The 20,794-nt window shown below is 37.1% G+C and overlaps 1 protein-coding gene across 10 annotated transcripts in view; it reads left to right on the top strand.

Annotated features, from left to right (window-relative positions):
• The window catches only part of PTK2 (protein tyrosine kinase 2), a 195,521-nt gene that overhangs the window by 110,500 nt on the left and 64,227 nt on the right, over positions 1-20,794 (top strand). For all 10 annotated transcript variants that reach the window (XM_085221741.1, XM_085221740.1, XM_085221742.1 and 7 more), the window contains 7 exons: positions 876-955; positions 2,476-2,538; positions 6,733-6,787; positions 11,155-11,295; positions 11,993-12,070; positions 12,972-13,079; positions 15,519-15,636. In XM_085221741.1, the coding sequence (XP_085077867.1) occupies positions 876-955; positions 2,476-2,538; positions 6,733-6,787; positions 11,155-11,295; positions 11,993-12,070; positions 12,972-13,079; positions 15,519-15,636 (643 nt within the window). The remainder of the gene's footprint in view (positions 1-875; positions 956-2,475; positions 2,539-6,732; positions 6,788-11,154; positions 11,296-11,992; positions 12,071-12,971; positions 13,080-15,518; positions 15,637-20,794) is intronic.

The raw sequence follows: 20,794 nt of genomic DNA, 5'->3' as shown, positions 1-20,794 counted from the left end.
GTTTTTTCTTTCAGTGGTAAGCATTATGATGAAAAAAAGTGGTCATTAATTCTACATATCTTTTGTATCACTCCTGTGGGAGTACAAAACAACGGTTTCATTTCCATATATATGTTTGCATTGCAAACTACGTGATGCTGAAGGATGCTTAGTTAAGTCTTTGACTTCTAATTAATATTTTGGAGTTGAGTTGAGTTGGATTAAAAACTTAGTGTTTCGTCAGCATGCTGAGTTGCTGAATGAGTCCCTATGAAGGAAGCTTTTTCTGATGGTGCAACTATTGTAGTAAGTTGCATTGTTACACAGTTGCTCTTATTTCTTCTTCTGTGTCTTTCCGTAACAAAAATTTTCATGTACTTCATAACCAGGAACGACTCATGCATTTGTTGCTTTGCTTTGTAGGGTTTGATCCAGCTTTTACTTTGCCTGCTAATGCTTTACTGGCTGGATGCTGACTGGAGAGGGCCTCCAGCTGCTGAATCTGCTGCTGTGTTTCTGTCTTTTAGTGTAGGAGTCTCGTAGGTAAACGAGTTTGAAATGGCTTTTCTTGCAACTTGGAATCACTCAAAAAGCATTGCATAGTATATTTATCTCATAATTTATAATCTACTCTTTGTTCTGCAGTTTCTCTGTTTTTTTTTTATGATATTTTAGGACTTTCTGCAGTGAGGTGTTAGCATTTCAATAGCAAGCTTATGCTCTCATGATAGCGTAGTGTAAGCTATTAGAAAAGATGTACTGTGGTAGAATGTTACTGATGGAAAAAAGGCTGTTGTGTGAAAGACAGAGTTTGCAGAGTTAAGTTCTTCAGCACTAGTTTTGTCCTTTTTTTGTTAATAACTAATGCATACCTGTTTTGTTTTTTTTTGCTGTAGGTGAAAAATGACTATATGTTAGAAATAGCAGATCAAGTGGACCAGGAAATTGCTTTGAAACTAGGTTGCCTTGAAATCAGGTAAGCTGACTGTTATTTATTTATTATTCAACATATTTCTGACAGAATATATACATTAATTTTGTAACTTGTTATAGTTCATGGATTTCTAGTCAATACACCTGAATATCAGATTTTTTTGCTGCAGAGTAGTTTGAACAAAAAATGGGTGGGCTACATTTTATTCAATTTCTACTGATATTTAAAATTGCCTTTGTTGGATGTATTCTTCATTTAAATAATCCAAAGATTTGTGGGGTACAATGAAGGACATTAAAAGAGCAATTCATCTGTGGTGTTATTTAGCAGATAGTACTGGAATTGTGTGTATAGATCTTGCATCTAAAGAATGTTCAAGATAAGTACTGCTACCTTTTCTGTCTGCATTCACTCAATATGCTGGTTTCAAATAATTTAATCTTTGTGATTCTTTTGGGGATTTTTGATGTTCTTGTTAACTGTACAGACAGCTGGAAAATAAAGATAAGTTTATCAGATCAATAGATCCTTGAGAGAGTTCCCAGTTCTGCTTCTGAAGTGCGTGGGTTTTTTTTGTTTTTGTTTTTTTTTTCTTTCTTTCTTTACCAGTTTATGGAGAATTTCCTGCCAGATACATTTGCTTTTTGTATGCTGTTGTCTTGCACAGGGAGGTTAGCAATGTAGTAAATTCGATAAGAAATTCATGGGAAGTGTGAACTTGTTAGCACAGAATAAAAGTGTCCTTTAAACAGTAATTTTCCAAAATAAAACAGAACTTAGGTCTGTGCAGTTGCGTGGGCACTGTAGGAAAACCTGATGTCCTTGCTGTAAGTTTTGCTGGTAGGCACAGAGAAAACAAAAGTTCTTGTTGTGACTGCAGATGGTAATGCTGACAAAACTACCGGTGCTTTATTTCAAAACATATCATGAAGATCATAATCCACAATTGTTTTGTCAGTCAAACTTTGCTTTCCAAGGCTCTCAGGGTGGCATGTCGTGGTTCTTCAGAACATTTTTGCCTTGGTGAAGTATTGTGAGTAGGTGACTACTAAGACTTAATACTGCAAATGTTTGTGGCCCACTTTGTCAGTAAAAACAATGCTCCCAGCCCTCTACTCCTTCTTAATATATTTTTGAGCGAATGTTGTGAATGTCTGGCTTGAAACTGTTGGTTCTTACCATTCGCAACTGGGTCAGGTTCTCCCTATTATGTGCATAAACGTGAGTGCTATAACAGAGGAGAGCAGGGGAGGATACTGAAATAAGTAACTATGTGATGGCTGCTGATCAAGAGGTTAGATCACTTCTTTCACTAGCAACTCAAAATGGGTTGAAGTTCTTCTAGTACTCTTCTAATACTGGTATAGTCCCATGCATTTTCCAGTGTATCAGATTATTTTGTAAAACAGAAATCTGTTTGAGGTAGGTTAATAACGTAAGAATTTTTATACTTGAATTCATTCTGTAAATGGTTTCTGATGTTAGTCTCTGAAAGATTTGACTGTGGTTTTAGGCTGGGTCATCCACTAATTGTTCCTTTCAAATATTTTTCATGACTTCAGGAGATCCTACGGAGAGATGAGAGGCAATGCATTAGAAAAGAAATCCAACTATGAAGTGCTAGAGTAAGTATGGTGTTCAGGCATGTCATTTGAGCTGTTTCTTACTTAGGAATTTTTAATTTCAGGTCCTTAAAAGAAGCTTTCTGTTGTCATTTTTTATTTCATGGAGATTGTTGAGCTTTTCAAGTGCATTAAATAAGGATGATTAAACCAACTAAAATATATAAGTAGGAAGAACATTTCCAACTCTACTACAGGGAAGTAGAGTCGAAGTTTAAGAAGTTTAAACTTGATCATGAAGCTGACGATTTTTTCAACTTTGCTAATGTTTATGGGATCATCGAGTCTATTTCTAAGGTGTTTTTTGTTTCTAAATGTTTTTTCTGTGCACAGTTGGCATTCTTCAGTTGTGACTAATCTGTGGTAAAATTTGTATTAAACTGCTTTTGGTATCATTCTTTGTTTGCTAAGTATGTGGATTTGAGTTGTGACCTTGCAGTTAAAAGTTCATTTTTTTAATACAGCACAAATTTTTGGACAGCTGAGAGATGTCTGTATATTGAAACCATTTTTGTTAGTTAATTGTGTTCTATGGTAGATTGGATTAAGTAAAAATAAATAAATAAAATCCAAATTCCTTAAGAAATGTCAGGCTGTGTAAACCGTTGTTGGAATCTGTGGATTAATCTTTAGAATTCAGATCTTCCAGATTGAGTATGATAGAGACAGTGTTCCAGTTTAAAACCCCAACTTTCAACCTTCTGAATGAAGAGTAAAGCTAATTTATTCATTCACTAAAATAACCGAATGTTATATGCTGTTCCTCTATCTGTGTAAGATTAAGAAGTTCTGCTTTTGTTTGGATTATTATTATTTTTTAAAGGATTTCAGTTTTATGCCGTAGCTACTGGCAGAAACGCCCTGGGTGAGGAGACCTGTAACAAAATGAGAAGGGCCAAGAAATGAACAAGGTGAACAGTTAGTAAAGGCCAAAAGGTTATATAAAAAGATAGGAAAGCACTGTGACCTGAACAAGTCCTGAGCTTGTTGTCCTCCTGGGAGAAAGAGTTTGTGACTTGCTGTGGTTACAGTTTATGTGTATTTCAGTAAGAACTTGAGGGAGGTATATTTAAGTTAGTAATTTGGCAGCTCTTGAACCATAGACACTAGTAATGAGATTAAGAACTTCAGAGACGGGGAGACGAAAGAAACAAAGTTCATAACAGATGATATACAGTATTAATTAAGGGTTATAACAATTAAGAGCTCCTGTAGGGCTCAGCAGCATGGGGCCACTTTCAGGTTAACAGTGACTTGTCTCTTGCAGTGCACGTGTTTTCAAATAGTAACTCTTCTTGCAGATTTAAACTTAATTATTACAGTGAAAGACGGAAACAAAAGCATGATGTGTAAAATGTAACAGCTTGATGCCGTGCTGGAGAAAAAGTAAAGGTTGAGTTGTGCGCTTCCAGACTTCTTTGTTATTTTTTGTCTTGCAGTTTTGGAAGCAAAATGTGTTTTGTATGGGATTCGTACAAATCTCTGAGAGAGAGATGAAGGATAATGGAGCCTTAAAGTGTCTGTAGATAATAATTTTAAGCTTGTAAGAGTCTGTGAAAAGAGCCAAAAGTACTTGTTTGGACTTACCACCTTAATTATCCTATAAAGGTTTTCTTACGCTAGTAATATTAATTTCTCGAGTGAGGCTTTTTGTTTCTCTCCCTTTTTTGTTGGTTGTAGCACTGATGAGGGCACTTAACCAGCTGAGTGCAATTCTTGCATAGCACTTTTTCACATTTGATGTGATTGCTCCTTGCCTGTCTTTGTCAGATGTCTATTTGATGTATATTCATCTTTGATCAAATTTTCATGCAGAACCATGGGGATGGGATGGGAAATGGAAGATAGAATCAAATTGTTAAGTAGTCTTTAACAGTTGGGCCTTCATGTGATGAAAGAAGATTTTTTTCACAATAAACATGAAGCCTGTTAGCATAGAACAGAAATAATTACCAGTACTCAAATGGGAGCTATAGGAAGAAACAGCTGCATCCAGTTTTGTGAAGAGCATGTTGAAGTCTGTTCTAATATTTTTTTATGCAACTTGGGGTGAAAAATAGAGATTAAGATACTCCTTGCCTGGATCTGCTTATTGTTATGTAGCAAGGAGTATTATCTATCTGTAGTTAGTATTTTATTAATCTTATTGAAGTTTATACATGAAGAAAAAAATTACATCAAGTCCTCAAGTAAAATGACCAAATACAAAACTGAAAGAACTGAATGGAGCAGGATCTCATATACTAATCACCTCTGACTGGATTTTAGAAAACAGATTTGATCTGGTTTATCCCCATGCAGTGCAGCTGAGAAGGCGAGAGAAAGTTTGTAGGGTTGTATGTTTAAAAAACAGTTTGTATGTTTGAATTTGTAGTACTTGTTCTCCTGTTTGTAGATTTGGCATGGAATTTGTATGGTTTTTATGTTTAATTCTCCTACAGTAAATAAATTTTCAGCCTAACCTAAACGCTTTATTACAAGTTTTATTAAGTGTTGTGTTTCGTTATGCTCTGCATAAGAATTTCCTCCAAATTTATTACATACAAATCTGTACAAAAACTACTTTCCTATTCCGTTTACCCACAACAGCAGCGGAATGGCAGCCATGTGCTGCAGCACCATTGAGATGAGTAATACCAGAGTGATGGAGGGTGCCTCATTTTGAAAACACCATTTCTCTCTAAAATGCTTAATGTTAAACTAATATATTCCTTGTCAAAATGTCTTTGCATGTTATTTAGATGGTAATGGTGTGTTAGACTTATTTAACTGCAGGATGATAAACGGCATGTAATTTGCATTTGAGAAGAAATGCATCAAAGGAATTAACATTTATGAAAGTTTTATCGTCTTTCAGCTTACTGTCATGGCACAGATGCCAGCGTTCACTGCCGCACGTGAACATTCTCCTCCTCTTGCTTGAGGATGTTTTTAGTATATTTTTTACAATTGAATACTATTTGTTTTGAGAGAGCTTTAAAAATAACCCTGTTTCATTATTTTGAGTAAGCTTTTTAAGTTAACTTTAATTTTGGCTTTCCTCTTGCATGGCTAGGTAGCAGCAAATAGCTGCTGTATTTCTCAAGCTGGCTAACGGCTTTTCTTGCTTTGCCAAGTGTAAAAATTTCAGTTGTGCTTCTCTTTCTGCAAAGCGTCCTATCATGGAAATCATTCTTATTCATTTGAGAAGCAGCACAAGGGTCTTTGTTTAAAGAGATTGTAACCTCTTGATCAAATTTATTCCTTTCTTTTTTTGAGGGGGGGGAAGTTGCCATTTATATCTTTGAGAGGCAAAGATGTACATCTTTCCTATTGACATTTTTCTTTCAGTTTTTCCTTTTCCTCATGCAGATGTTCTGCAAATGTCTATGCAACCAGTCCTTGCTCATTGCAGCACTCAGTACACCTGGCTGCATAATGATCTCTTTTGGCAGTAATTCCCCAGGCAACTTCCCTGGCTGGTAGTGAGACATATACATGTTAGACATAAGGTAGATGCTGCACACCTAAGCCACAAAAATCCCTCTTTGTAAGTCTGAAGAATTGAGCTTGATGCAATTTAGTTTACAGAAGCCAAGCTTGCAAAAAAAACTAGGATCCTGACTTGTGAATGCAAGAAGTGAGATCGTGTGCAATGAAAAGCTGAGAAATCTAATGCCAGATGTTCGATAGAAGGAAGAAGTGACAGTAGAAATTTAAAAATGTGATTACAGTGCCACATTGGGTAAAACTACTAAGCTGATATCATGAGAGGTCCTCTCCTTTGCATTGTTTCTCCTATTCAAATAGATGTTTATTAGAATTTTCCATTTTTGTGTCATTCCCTTCTCAGCTGACCAAGCTGTTAAGAATGCAGTAAGAATATTATTTTCAATATTATTTGAATTATTCAATTGTACAGTCAGTGGTTGCTATTCTCAAAACTTCTCTGTGCCAGAGCCAGCATTCCACACCAGGATGTGACATCCTTTTGAGTCTAAAACTAGAAATTCTGCTCTTTGCTGTAGAGTGGCTATAGTTAGCAGATTAATGGTGCTCTGAGACTGGTACTCTGAGACTGTCAAAGCCTTTACAGTGAAAGTAATTTACTATATTGCATATATTAGTTAAAAACACAAGATACTCTCAAGAATAGTATTCTAATATCTGACAATTTTTTAAAATTATTATTAAAAATGTGTGCTTTTTTTTTTCCAGAAAAGATGTCGGTTTAAGACGATTTTTTCCGAAGAGTTTGCTAGATTCAGTGAAGGTAATTATAGTTCCAATCAACTACGTAAAGAGCAAACAAACAGATTCTTAAGAAATTTGAAAATTGCATAATCAGTTTCAATATAGAGCTGTAAGTGCAGTTGTAGTCTTACTCAAAAAAATGTCAAAGCTGCCTGTCAAATTGGTAGGACTTAAATCTCCATAGTTCAAGTGGAAGCATGCAACTGGAAGAACCAAGCCAGTGATTACATGTCCTTGCTGAGCTGATGTGAGTAAAGTACCTCTCTAACCTTGAAGAAAAAAAACCTTTAAAACAAGTCTTCAGATCTTCTTCTACCAAATAACTTATTTTTCTTTCTTAAAAGAGAAATGAGGCTTCTGGAGAAGGAGGATGGGGACATAGAAGAAAAAAAAAGCATATTTTTAGCGTCAGCTTGATGAACCGAATTCTGCCTTTCATGTTCAAGACTGTAGCCAGCTCATTCAAGGAAGATTTCCAGCCATTTCCATTTATGTTAATCCTAGTTGGGACTATAAGCATTAGTCAGATCTCACTCTCATTGAAGTCCATATGTTCCCAGAGTAAAAAATGCAAATTTTTCCTGGCGTACCCTGAAACAGGGAGGGTTAAGAACAATCTCCAAGTGGTGTTACAGCTGTAGTAGTCTAGATATGGATATCGCAGTAAAATAGATCTATTCATATATGCAAATATAAATCATAAATTGTTGTTTTAGAGCTCGTTTTGGTAAGCAGTGCTGGTTTTATAGAGGAATTACAAATAGAATTTAGCTTCAGATTTACGAAGATTATTCATTGTTATTTAAATGGTAGGATAAACAGCAAAGGTCTGTCATGAATGGATTTTGTTTCAAAAGAATTCTGAAAATCAGAAACTAATGAAGTCAAGTGGATTTAAGTAATCCGTCTGCATTTTAATTTAAGCAATTATCTGGAACCGCTAAAAGGAGAAATTGTGGTGAAAGGCTCCAGACATAAATGACTGAATAAATGCTTCAGAAAATAATATTAGGGAGCCAGAAAACTGACAAAGAAAATTGCTCTTCAGAAATTAAGAAATGAATGGTTAGAAGTAGCAGGAATTGCCATAAGGTGAAACTGTGTAGAAACTTGTGCAGACATGAAGAGATGTTGGGTATCTGAAGAGAAAAGCGAGGGATGGAAAAATGAGTCTTGATTTTTAATGAAAATGATATCCCTATTAAAAATAAGTTAGAATTAGTTCAGATAATTAAATGTGTCCTTTACTTTGTGAAGAGGAATAGTTTTGAACTTACAGACAAGGGAGAAGGGAGGGCTCCTGATGGCCATTAAATATAAAAACAAGTGTTTTTCACTAATAGCGAAGTAAAACTTGCAGTGTCTTGCAGCGTTAATGAAGTTGGTTCATCTACACATTTAGAAGACGGCAACTACACAGAGAGTTTTACCCTATGTAGAGGGGGGCCAAAAAGCTGTGATAATGAGATTTAAAATACTTAACAGTGCAAAGTATTAGAAGACAAATGTGAGTTTAAAAAGCAGGCATTTGATATACTGGTATATTGCCTGAGCACAGAGTGTAATGATGTTGTGAAAGAAAACAGGTGCTGACCCTGAGGTGCCAAGGGAGTTCTCTCCAAAATGAAAGAGGGAGCTCATTGCACAGAGCCCTTATTGCATATATCCTGCTAATAGCACTGGTTATTCATGTTCAAGAAAGAATAAGTCAATCTAAATCAAGCACACAGGAAAAGTTACTGAGTCAACTGGCCTCCCATTTTCATTGCTTCACTAGAGAAGAATAATAAACTTTCCTGTGTTTACTGTACTAAATAGTGCCTCTGGGAAGTTCTGACTTCTGTGCCGTACTAGATACATCTGTGTGGATATATCCTTTGTATGGAGGAAAATACCTACTTACATTAAACCATCAGTGGGCAGGGGGAATGGATATTAACCAGGTTCTTTTTAGTTTGCAAATTATTTTCCTGTTTCTCTACAACGTGCCTTGAAAAATAGCAGAGGGAAAAAAATCGTTCATATGAAATATTTTAGTACATTTTAGATGTATTTCTCTTGAAGTCATTTGCAGATATTTCTCATAAAAATCTCTAATGGAATAAGGTCTTTTCTAACTGTCTTATTAATGATCTGAAGTTAAGGTCAAGATTATATGGTAATAGTAGGCCTTCTTCATTGACTTTAAAAGTGACAAATCATGTATCCCTGTATGCATGAAGTCAAGCTGATGTTGCAGTAATCCAGCAAAGCAGATAATGAGCAGAATAAAGTATTTCTCAACAACTGTGACTGAAATACTTGGGACAACTTCAACATAGCAGATTTCTTTTACCCACTGTAGTGTCTTGCTCCTAGCATTTGCAGGTGTCCAGGTGAAGCTAAGATCTTAAGTTCCCTTAACTTCAGTTTTCTCTCTAAGAAAGGTAGATAACTTCTACTTCTGGGAATGGCTTTAAGCTCAAGGAGGGAAGGTGTAGATTAGATGTCAGGAGGAAGTTATTTACTATGAGAGTGGCTATGAGGTGCTGGAACAGGCTGCCCAGAGAGGTGGTGGATGCCCCATTCCTGGGGGTGTTCAAGAACCTGGTTGGATGGGGCTCTGGGGATGGCAGCCTGGTCTAGTATTAAATGGGGAGGTTGGTGGCCCTGCCTGTGGCAGGGGAGTTGGAACTTCATGATCCTTGAGGCCCCTTCCAACCCAAGCCATTCTATGACTCTGTGATTCCACCACATTGGAAAGGATATTGAGAAACAAAAGGGTTTATTAAGCCGGAGTGCTGACGTCTGTGGCTGCAGTGAGACATCTGACTGGTAGCTGGTAGAAGGTTCTGCTAAACTGACAGATTAATTCAAAGGTGCAACAAAAGAGCAGATTTCTTTGTTCATTTTATAACATCTTGCTTATGTGTTGAGCTGAGAGTTTTCTTAGCCCACATGTGTCATTCCAAAACTGATCATTGTTTTGTAGGGGACTGCGCAAGTTTGACTGTTGCTATTGCACTCTTTTCTTAGTGCTAGTTTTGAAAAAAAAATTGGCTATTTAGAGTTCTGAATGTTCTTTCATGGTGTTGTAAAACTGAATGCCTAATCTGACTGGAAGTGCTAACACCAAAAGGAAGTTTATATTTGTGTAGTGCCTGGAGCCATTTTAGGCAACGTGAAAGAATGAAGAGCTTTAATGCTGTTACAATAGGACAGTCAGATATGTTTTGGTAGAAGAACAATGGCAATTCCTGTCTTAACCTTGACATATTGCAAAAATAAACATGGCTTTACCTTTCATTATTCTTATAAGTTGGAAGATGAATTAGAAATATATATTGCCAGAGGTAATTTTCTTAAAACATCCCATTCAGTCACTTTTGACACGGTCCAAACTTTGGCCAGGAAAAAAAAAAACGAAAAAAAAAAACCAAAAACAATAGTTGTGTTTGTTTTTGACATATTGGCACTATGTGATGTGAGCAGTGATGAAATGGAATAACTTTGCTCTACACTACTGAAACAGCATCCTTATGCTGTTGTGATTAGAACAGATGAGAGAAGCTGTTGGACTTTTGTTGGTGGTGTCAGGGTGAATTCTGGTGCCTAGAGGATGTTTTTATTTGGGATTTTTCACTGTTTGGAGCATGTTAAAAAGATTGCATTTCAGATTCTGCATTTATTGTGAAGTCAGCGGCAGCTTTCTTCAGGCAAATATTTGGCTTTTCATAAGTCTTAGTTTTGATTTTTACATTTCATTTACAATATTTAATTTTTACATAAATTTTCAATTTGCTTTCTTGTAAATCTTAAACTTACGATCCGTCCAGGCTGGATGTGGCTCTGGGCAGCCTGCTCTGGTGGTTAGCGACCCTGCACATAGCAGGGAGATTGAAACTAGATGATCACTGTGGTCCTTTTCAACCCAACCCATTCTCTGATTCTGTGATCTTACCATACATTAAGAATCCCAGCATGTTATGTATAGTCTGAGGTGCTTGTATGTAGATTTGAAGATAAAGCTATGGCTCAGTTATGACTGGTCAGATGGGGCCCTGGACAGTCTGATTTAGTGCCTTATCTAGTGGTTGCCAACCCCAAGGGGCATTGGAACTAAATGATCCTTGAGGTCCCTTCCAACCCAAGCTATTCTGTGATTGCAAAATAGGAGAATTGGCATTGAAATTTAAGACATAGTAGGAAGATGCAGGTCCTGATGGCAGTGCTTTTGTAATGGCAGACGTTAAGATGTTGGGAGAAGTGAAGAAGGTAGAAAAAGTAGTTCCTGCAAAGGTTAGTGTCTTCTCTTATGTTATAGGTTTAGTCAAAACTGAAACTCTTTAAATGCACCACCACTGATCAAGTGTAAACTAATTGACTTTTAAACATTTTCATACACAGGCCAAAACACTACGAAAATTAATCCAACAAACATTTCGACAATTTGCCAACCTCAACAGAGAAGAAAGTATTTTGAAATTCTTTGAGATCCTCTCTCCAGTGTACAGATTTGACAAGGAATGCTTCAAGTGTGCTCTTGGTGTAAGTAAAGGAACGCTACATCACCACGATACTGTTGTAGTTTAAAGTTACATTGGTTTTCTTAGTTATACAGTTAGTTGCTTGTTTAGTTCGCCTGTTGGTTTAGAGAACAGAGTAGGTAAATATTAAAAATCTAAATATATAACATATTTATTGATTTTGTGATTTTCTCAGTTCACTTTTAAAAAGCAACATTTATTAGTCTGATAAGAATTGTTGGTTTTTCATTTGTGATAATTGAGCAGTTATTTACCTGATTTCCTGAGGAGATGAGACTTCTTAGCCTCTTTTGTTTGTAAACTTTTCTCTAATGCCTATTGATTTCTACCACTTTCAAATAAAGTTTGAGAAAGGCCTTTAAGTTTCCAACTTCTATGAAAAGAGATACTTGAATAGAAATTAAAATGTGAACATCAGTGACCATGAGGAGAGAAGAGGAAATAAAAGAAGTATATAGTTTTCATATAGACGTAAAATAGAACACATGGGAACTCGTACTGATTGAAACAGGTCCCCAGGAGGCCTGTCATCAGAAGTTTTGCTACTTGAAGAACTACTTCATTTTACTATCTTGCAATGTTTGAGGAGTGTAGAAGTTTCTGGAGATGAATTACTGAAAACTACATTGATAACACTGGGGGATAGTGTTCCTTTAAACATGCTGAAATTTGCCTTATCTTTCTCCTTAAATTTGAAGTCAAGCTGGATTATTTCAGTGGAGCTGGCAATTGGCCCAGAGGAAGGAATCAGCTACCTTACAGACAAGGGTGCAAATGTAAGTTTATTTCTATTTTCTTCTCTTTCTTACTGACTTAACAGCCATGACCTGTGGTGACTTGAACTTCACACAAAGATGAATGACAAATCTAATGTTCAAGTCAAACTCAGAAGAGCTGGGAAATTCAACACATGAAGCTGTTCTTCAGATACTAACTCATGATTTGGGGTACCAGATGTACCAAATTTGTACCCACTGAAGTGGTCACTTAGAATTTGAAGTGTTAGTGGTGACTTTTTAACAGGAAAAGTGTAGATTATTGTAAATTATTCCCTCCTTTCCTAGAGAGAAAGCGTAAATAAAAAACTTGGTTAGTCGGTATGTAGTGTTTGTGCCGACATTGTTGGTTTATTTGTTTTAATTTGTGCTCTTAACAGCTTTTTTATTGCATGATGTTGACCATTTTACAGTATTTATGGTGTAAGGTGCGTCAGGAAACTGTTTGGGACCTTTACAAATGTGATGCAAGATGAGCGTTTGTCCAACTTCTGTTAAGAGAAGCGTTCAAAGGTAGTGAAACTATTTAGAGAGCTGAATTCTGTAACCAGCTAAAAATGTGTCTTTTACAACAGTCTGATGATACATAACCATGCTCTGACTGCAGATACCACGTGGGTATCTGTTAAATTTTCGGTTTTGACCTCCAAGAAGTTATTTCTGATGTTCTTTAGCGTGTAGATAGAGTTACTCAACAGTGACCTCTGTAGACAGCTTTGGTACTTGGTTTCATGTGTGAATATGTAAATACAAAATAACAAAATTGAAAAGCCCAGTGATTGTAGAAAGAGGAACAGACTTCGAAAAGTGTAATTCAGAGATCAAAAAAAACATATGCTTCAGGAGTAAATTCAAACTATTTTGCTTTGATTTTGACATTTTTTCTGTTGTCTTCTTGCAGCCAACTCACCTGGCAGATTTTAATCAAGTACAAACTATTCAGTATTCAAACAGTGAAGACAAGGACAGAAAAGGGATGTTGCAACTGAAGATAGCTGGTGCACCAGAGGTATGATAGATGGCAACTATGATAAACTAGATTTCTTTCATATTCCTTAAGTAAAAAAAGGAATTTTTATACTCCTAATTTACAGTACTCTCTTGGTATGTTGTGCTCACTCATGTTCTGGCTTTAACGTTGTTCTGAATTTTTCTTCTGTCAGCCTAGCTGACAAATATATTGTCCTAAAAGTATGCTTCATGTTTTCATACGCAAGTTTAAGCTGAGGACAGCCAAACTACATGTGCGTACAAAGACTTCATCTACTGTTGAAGTTGAGTTCATCTACTGTTTGTAAATCTGTGCAGAGGATGAATATTTGATTTTTAGAAGGATATGTGGTGACAAAAATGGTTTTAAACTGGAAGAGGGTAGATTTGGACTAGGTAACGGGAGGAAATTCTTTACTGTGAGAGAAGTGAGACACAGGAACAGGTTGCCCAGTAAGGTTGTGAATGCTCCCTCCCTGGAACCATTCAAGGCCAAGCTGAATGGGGCTTTGAGCAACCTCGTCTAGAGGGAGGTGTCCTATAGCAGAGGGGTTGGAACTGGATGATCTTAAGGTCCGTTGCAACCCAAACCATTCTGTGATTCCAGTATCAGTGTTATAAAATTGTTAGTTTGCCTGTATGGGTCACTTCTTCCACTTCTCTTCTGTCCCTTCTTAATTTCAGTTTATTTTGAAGTTGGGGTTACTTTTTAGAGTAAAGAACAAATTATTGCAAAAGGGTAGGAAAGAAGATACCACCTTAGGTATGGGTGTCCAGCCTTTTGACTTGCCAGGCCACTTTGAGTGAAGAGGAATTGTCTTGGGCCACGTATAGGTAGATTGCGCTGAAAGTAATGCCACCTATTTATTTGCATAGAAACTACAACTGATGCAAAGAGTACAATAACACTATTTGTATATCCCTGGCTGCTCAGGAGGGTGGTGAGGTCACCAACCCTGGAGGTGTTCAAGGAAAGTTTGGACTTTGTATTGAGGGATATGGTTTAGTGAAAACTATTGGTGATAGGTGGATGGTTGGACTGGATGATCTTGTAGGTCTTTTCCAACCTTGGTGATTCTGTGATTTGATATAGCAAATTCTCAACTACAAAATTGTCTTTCACCATAGTCACTGCTGTTAGCTGTGCATCTTCATCAGCAGTGAACAGGAGCAAGCTGTACTCGTAAAAATGTGCACCAGTGGAGATGTACCGAAGTCTGTCACCACTGCTGCAACACACCACCCTGTGCCTCACTGTACTCACATACACTGTTTGGTCTCCATAAACGTTCGTGAGCATCAGTGAATGTTAGAGGGTGCCATTTTTTCTGCATGGAGGAATTCAGTGACACACCTTTGCTTCATACACAGTTCCATGTCAGATGCTATTTAGTCAGACTGCCCCTTTGCTGCCATCTGTCACATGGCAGCAAAACATAACGGAATATTGGTGGGAAGATTGCACCTCTGCTGCAGTACCCAACATCTGCATCTGACTTCACTGCCTAACGTCATAAAACAAGAGGCATTACTTTCAGAGCAACCCTCGTAAAATATGCAATATAGTTAATATATAAGTAGCAAAACTTTTTGAATTTTAATATTGTTATTTAAACGTTCAGAAAGAAAAGATCAAAAACATAAAACCAGTGGGATATTTGGCCTTGTTTTTGTGAAATTAATACATTGGGCTGATTATTCTATTCTATTCTGAGTAAGGTCTCAAGAGGTTCATCAGAGCTTTTTGATGATATTTAATCTTGCTATACTTTATCCTTGTTCACAGATGTGAATATTGCCAAAAAGTGATGATTTGAATAAGGTGTGGTTGTGAAGGAAAGGATGTTTTTCTTTAGTGAGGTAGGGCTTAGGAAAGTCTGGTAAAGGGACATGATCACTTCTGTGTTGGGTATCTGATGGCAACTGTATACGTTGCATTTAAAAATTTGCAGGTCATATATTTATATTGACTGCAAATGGAGTCACAGACATAAATTGATGATTTTTTGGGCAATCTTGAAATCTGTCCTCAAATTTCTTTGTCAAAATGGAAGGCAAGGCTGTATATTTTTCGATGTTCACAGGACTGTGTTTAGCCTACATATAAAATGCATACAGTTATGACCTAAGGTATGTTATTCTACAGAATAAGCAGCTTCTACGTAGTTGTTATGATTGGAGCCTTAAAGTCATGGTAGTGATCAGTGATCGACTGAAAGTTTGCCCAGCAAGCCACTGACTAGATCCATATCGATCTTACATTTGGATGGAGGGTTTTTCAGCTGTGCTATGTATTAAGTAAAGCAAGGATCTGATAGTTCTTTGCTTATTCACATTTTTCTGTTTACTGTTTGCGAGTGTATGTAAAGTTCTGATGCAATGACACAGCTGTTCTACTCCATGTTTGGAACTACAATAATACCTCTTTGTTTGGTGCCTTGTTTTTTTCCTTCTTCAGCCTCTGACAGTGACAGCACCATCCTTAACCATTGCAGAGAATATGGCTGACTTGATAGACGGATATTGCCGACTGGTGAATGGAGCCACGCAATCTTTTATTATCAGGCCACAGAAAGGTAAGAAGGTGTTCCATTCTGGTATTGACTGTGCTCTGTTCTACTAATAGATTATCTTGTGCTTGAACAGAAGACACAAGGTAGCTTCCAAGTCATCATTTGGAGAATGTCTTGCTAGAAGGAAACTTGAGGTATTTTTGCTAAGGAAAACGCTGACTGTCAGTGTCTCTCCACTGCAAATTAAAGGCACTCTTAACAAGGATCTGTTATCTTGAAATGATACACCAGTATCCAAGCAGAAATTCAGGAAATGTTGGTTAGAATGCATCATTCAGGTAGAATTAGTTGTAATTTTTGAAGATCAATTTTCTATTCCCAGGTACTCAAAATCTCTCTTTTATTATTTAAACTTTGAGAGAAGTTTTGTGAGCCTATCTCATGGAACAGAGCTGAAGCAAAGTATGGGTTTTATACGTTGGTGGGTAGTTATTTTTATAGCAAACTACAAGACGGAAGCATTGGGATAAGGGTTCAGCTACAGCTAGATGTAAGGAGATAATTAAATTAATTTTGGAATTTTTTTTCTAGTTTCAAGTAGTTTTAATTTTTGAAATCTATTCCATCAAAGCCACTTAAAATATAAATTTCTGTCCTTTTGTACTTATTCGAGATTACGGAAATTCATCCAGCATTTCTGGTTTCTAAAACAATAAACTATTTCCTCCTTCCCTATTTCTCTTACAAGAATATACACAAAGCCATTCCAGAAGCTCTACAATCTGAACATAAGCTTTTTATTTTAATAGCCACATTTTTGCTTTCTTGTACTACTGGTATTTTATTCTCTGTAGTTCAGATGGGGTAGTGTTATTGACATAGTTCATGTCTTTCGTAGTTCTCTGTTCAGCATCCTGCCTGTGTATGGCTCTGAACTTTTCCTGTAATCATCTGTTGTCAAAACAAAGCAAAAAGCAAAGGAAAAAAAAAAACAACAGCAAAAAACCCTGTGAAAACTTGATAGTTCAGTAATGAAGAAATGTGATTTTAGGGTGTTAGACATTTTGATAACACTTCACGATTGTTCAAGTTATTCTTAAATTCGGGTGTTTGTTTGTTTTGATTCTTAAAGTGTGCAACTGACTGGTAGCTCCAACACGCAGCTTTGTTGGAATTTGCATTAGTCATTTGACTTCGTCCCCATACAAAGGAAGATATTCCTTTCAACACAGATTCCACTCTTCTAGCCAACATTGCATGCAATTCAGTGATGGTGAACCACTGGCACCAAAACTGAACACCAAAAGGATGAGCTAGCATCAGTAATAATGGTAGTTTATATTTCTTCCAACAATAAAGTTGGCATTGCTTCTCTAGTTTATTTTATACCTCTGAGAAATCATCTTTTATGCCTGTTCTTATCTGAAAAATATTCACAATTTCTTACCTTTTCTGAAAAATTGTGATTTGTGATTTCTTACAATCTTCATTATTCACTCCCCAAAACTTTCCTTCCAGTACCGCCAATGGTCTGCTGGTTTGTCGGCTTTGACAGACAAATGTAGACAATGTCCAGTTCTTGCCATTATAGCGTTGATAATATTTCAGAAATTTGCTCCATTTAATTTCTGCTGTCAATGCAATTGTCAACTTGTTTCTTCGCAAATGGAGTGGCTTCCATTTCTTATCTACACATAAATACTCTTAATTCAAAAGCATACTGCTGCCTGCTGATTTCCACAGGTGTTTAAGGTCTTTGTGAAATCTTAGCTCTGTTTATCCAATTCACGATCTTCCATTGCTGTTCATTGTGGCACTGATTGTGCTCCAGTCATGTCTCTTGCCATTTCTCTGCCAAGCCCTACTCTGTTTTGCTCTATGCCATTCTTACACTATCAAGGTTATCCCAACCAAAATCTCTGCAAGATTTACAGTGTCCTTGTTAACATAATCTGTTCCATGGTGCATGCAGCTACCATGTAAAACAAGCAGGGCTAATGGGTCCTAGCTTACTGTTGCTTCAAGTGGCAGTGAAAACTAATGTGCTTTATTTTCACCTCTTTCTAATTCCTTAATCCCTCTGATCTGACTTGCTTATCATTCAGTTGTTATGTCTTCTAGACTCACCAAGCACTTTTCAAGGCAAGATTTCTGATATTTTTTCTGTCATACTGTGCTAGGTTCAGCTGTGCTGTGCACTGTGGTTTGCTTTTGGGCACTACTGCAAAATAAATCCATGCATGTATTGGAGCAGGTTTATTTATTTGCATGGTATCTGTATTAGTGCATATATTAACAGAAAGCAAACAAACAATAATTCACTTAGAAGAATGTTATATAGCACTTTGGAACATTCCTCCTTATGCAAATGTTAACAGAATCCTTCCAGTTAAAAAAACTATTTTTTTTTTCTGAGGTTTCTTCTTTTCAAATATCATCAGCTCACTAAATAAGTGTTGTAGGAGAGCTGTCCCCACCATGATGCGTTCCCAAATCCTTCCCACAGTAAGCATTGAAACATATCAGAAACAAATAATATAGCAACTCTGGATCCTACAGATGTGTTTTTTCCTCTCCATGAGCTTTCCCGTTCTATCTTTATTCTAAATAGGTGTGTTTATGGCAAGTTTCTTCATAAATTACCTTCCATGCTTGCTGTACGAAACCTGTGTTTTTGTGATACAATCTGTCCTGCTATCTGCAATTTCTCTTAATCTGGTGAGATCACTTAGTAATGTTTAAGCATGTACATGGCGCGAGGAGGCCTTACTTTAAATATCATATTCAGTTTGGGCCCCTCACTACCAGAAGGTCATTGAGGTGAGGAAGTGCTTGAGGGTGTGCAGAGAAGAGCAATGAAGCTGGTGAAGGGGCTGTGTAACAAGACATATGAGGAGCTGCTGAGGGAAGTGGGGCTGTTTAGTCTGGAGAAGAAGAAGGTGAAGGGAGAGCCCATCATGCTCTGTAACTACGGAATGGAGGTTATGCTGAGGAGATTCTGCTCTCTTTTCTCAAATGGCAAGCAATAAGACACAAGGAAGCAGCCTGAATTTGCACCAGTAAGGTTTAGTTTGGACATTAGTAAAAGTTTCTTCATGAGTGGTTAGGCAGTGGAACAGGCTTCCCAGGGAAGTAGTGGAATCTCAATCCTTGAGGGTATGTAAGAGACGTGTGGATGATTTTGATCTTTCTTGAAGGTCTCTTCCAACCAAAATGATTCTGTGATATGCTTATTTTTCCTATTCTCCCTGTCAGTGTGTGACTGTCTACTTGGCTCATCTCTGGCAGCCAAAGGGATGTTGTTCAGTGTTATGTCCTGCATATACCAGATACATTGCTCTATTGCTAATGAGGATAAAATCAGTCATGCTTTCTGCAGCCCAGGGACAGGAAAAATGTGGGGGTTTAGTTACATAGAAGCCATGCATGCAGCCTCTTTTTTTTTTTTTTTTTTTTTAACCAATCTGAAAGTGAGCATTTGTTCAACTTGTCCTAGAGTCTCTACTTTCCTCTCTCCATCCTCATCATTTTCTTGCACAATCTCATATCTATCTACAGTTCTTACACCTTTATTGCACTGGACAAATCTTTTTTCACTTTCATAGAATCAGATAATGCTATGGGTTGGAAGAGACCTTAAAGATCATCCAGTTCCATCCCCCTGCTATGGGCAGAGATGCCTCCCACTAGTTCCTTTTGGCCAAGTACCCATCCAACCTGATCTTGAACTGTTCTGTGGATCCACAGCTTCTCTAAGCAACCTGTTCCAGTTCCTCACCACTCTCACAGAAAATAACTTCTTCCTTATATCTCGTCTAAATCTTCCTTTTTTTACTTCAAAGCTGTTACCTCTGTTCTTATCACTACACTCTGAGAAAGAGTCCCTCTTCACCTTTCCTGTAGACTCATTTTAGATACTGGAGGACCACTATAAAGTCTTCCTGGAGCCTCCTCTTTTCCAATCTGAGCAACCCCAACTCTCTCAGCTTGTCTCTATAGGAAAGGTGCTCCATCTCTCTGATCATCCTCGTGGCCATCCGCTAGATCTGTCTGCTCCAGCAGGTCAGTGTCACATTGGGGGCTTCATAGCTGAATGCAGTGCTGCACCAGGTGGCATTTCACGCACACTGCCTTTCTCCAATTCCATCACAGTTCTTCATTTCAGCATCATCAGAATTAGATTTTTGTGTTTAGAGCAGTTAGTCTGCCATTTATGTCTTGCCCATTTTAGAGCTGTTGATTCTTCTTGTTGTCTGCTGTGCTCAGCTTTTTAATGTCCCTTCTTTCTGTGGCTGAAGTTGAAAATACAACAGCTTTCTTAAAGCAAACAATCATGAAAACATAAATGTAACTAACAGAATGCTAATCAAATCACAAACTCCGAAGTCTTACGAAATGCTTGTTTAATCTCAGATCAGTCCGTATCCCTCCATGTTATTACTTGTTACCTATGTAATTCCACCTCTCCTCTTCACATCCTCCTTATCTCATAAAATCCATAAATGAGTTTCTTGACAAGTAGAATCAGGATTTTGTTGAGAGATGTTACGATATGATCCTTGCTTTATTTTTTGTACATCAGTGAGATGCTGTTCAGTAAGTGAGGTTGGGAGTTGCAGAAGCAGAGTGGGAGATATGTTTAAGGAACTTAATATTGCCCTGGAAAGTTAGATTTCGTGTTTATTTCTCTTTAGATCTTTTCTGATATGTAGCAAGTGACTTCAGCTTACACTGCCAATTGCCACCTATATTGTGTTTCTCTCTTTTTAGAGGGATTGGAGTCTGTACACAGGAGAAAGAAACAATCTTATCTGCAATTGAAATCTTTGAACAAAGCACTCAGGTCCTGCTGTGCTACAGAATTGTTTCTCAAGCCCTGAAATATGATACTGATATGTTCCACACACACACACAAAAGAGGAAATTAAAAATTCCATCTTTAGAAGACAGTTTTGAACAGTGTGTAATTAATATGCAATTGAACTGCCTTTTCAATATCAAGGTTAGCTGGTTTGAATAGCAGTTCATTAATTGTACTCTAGTTATCTTGAGTTAAAATGGAGTTTTGTATGTTTGTGTCATTTCCTAAACCTTTATAAACGATGTAATACTGCAGGTCTATTACATCAGTAACACCTGATTCACCATTAAATTCATTGCCAAATGTAGTAGAGGTGTTGGAGTAACCAGCAGCATCATAACTACCATGTTATGGAGGCTG

Source organism: Meleagris gallopavo, chromosome 3 (genome assembly GCF_905368555.1).
Source record: "Meleagris gallopavo chromosome 3, MGAL_WU_HG_1.1, whole genome shotgun sequence".
Classification (NCBI taxonomy): domain Eukaryota; kingdom Metazoa; phylum Chordata; class Aves; order Galliformes; family Phasianidae; genus Meleagris; species Meleagris gallopavo.
This window is presented reverse-complemented; position numbering and strand designations above follow the sequence as displayed.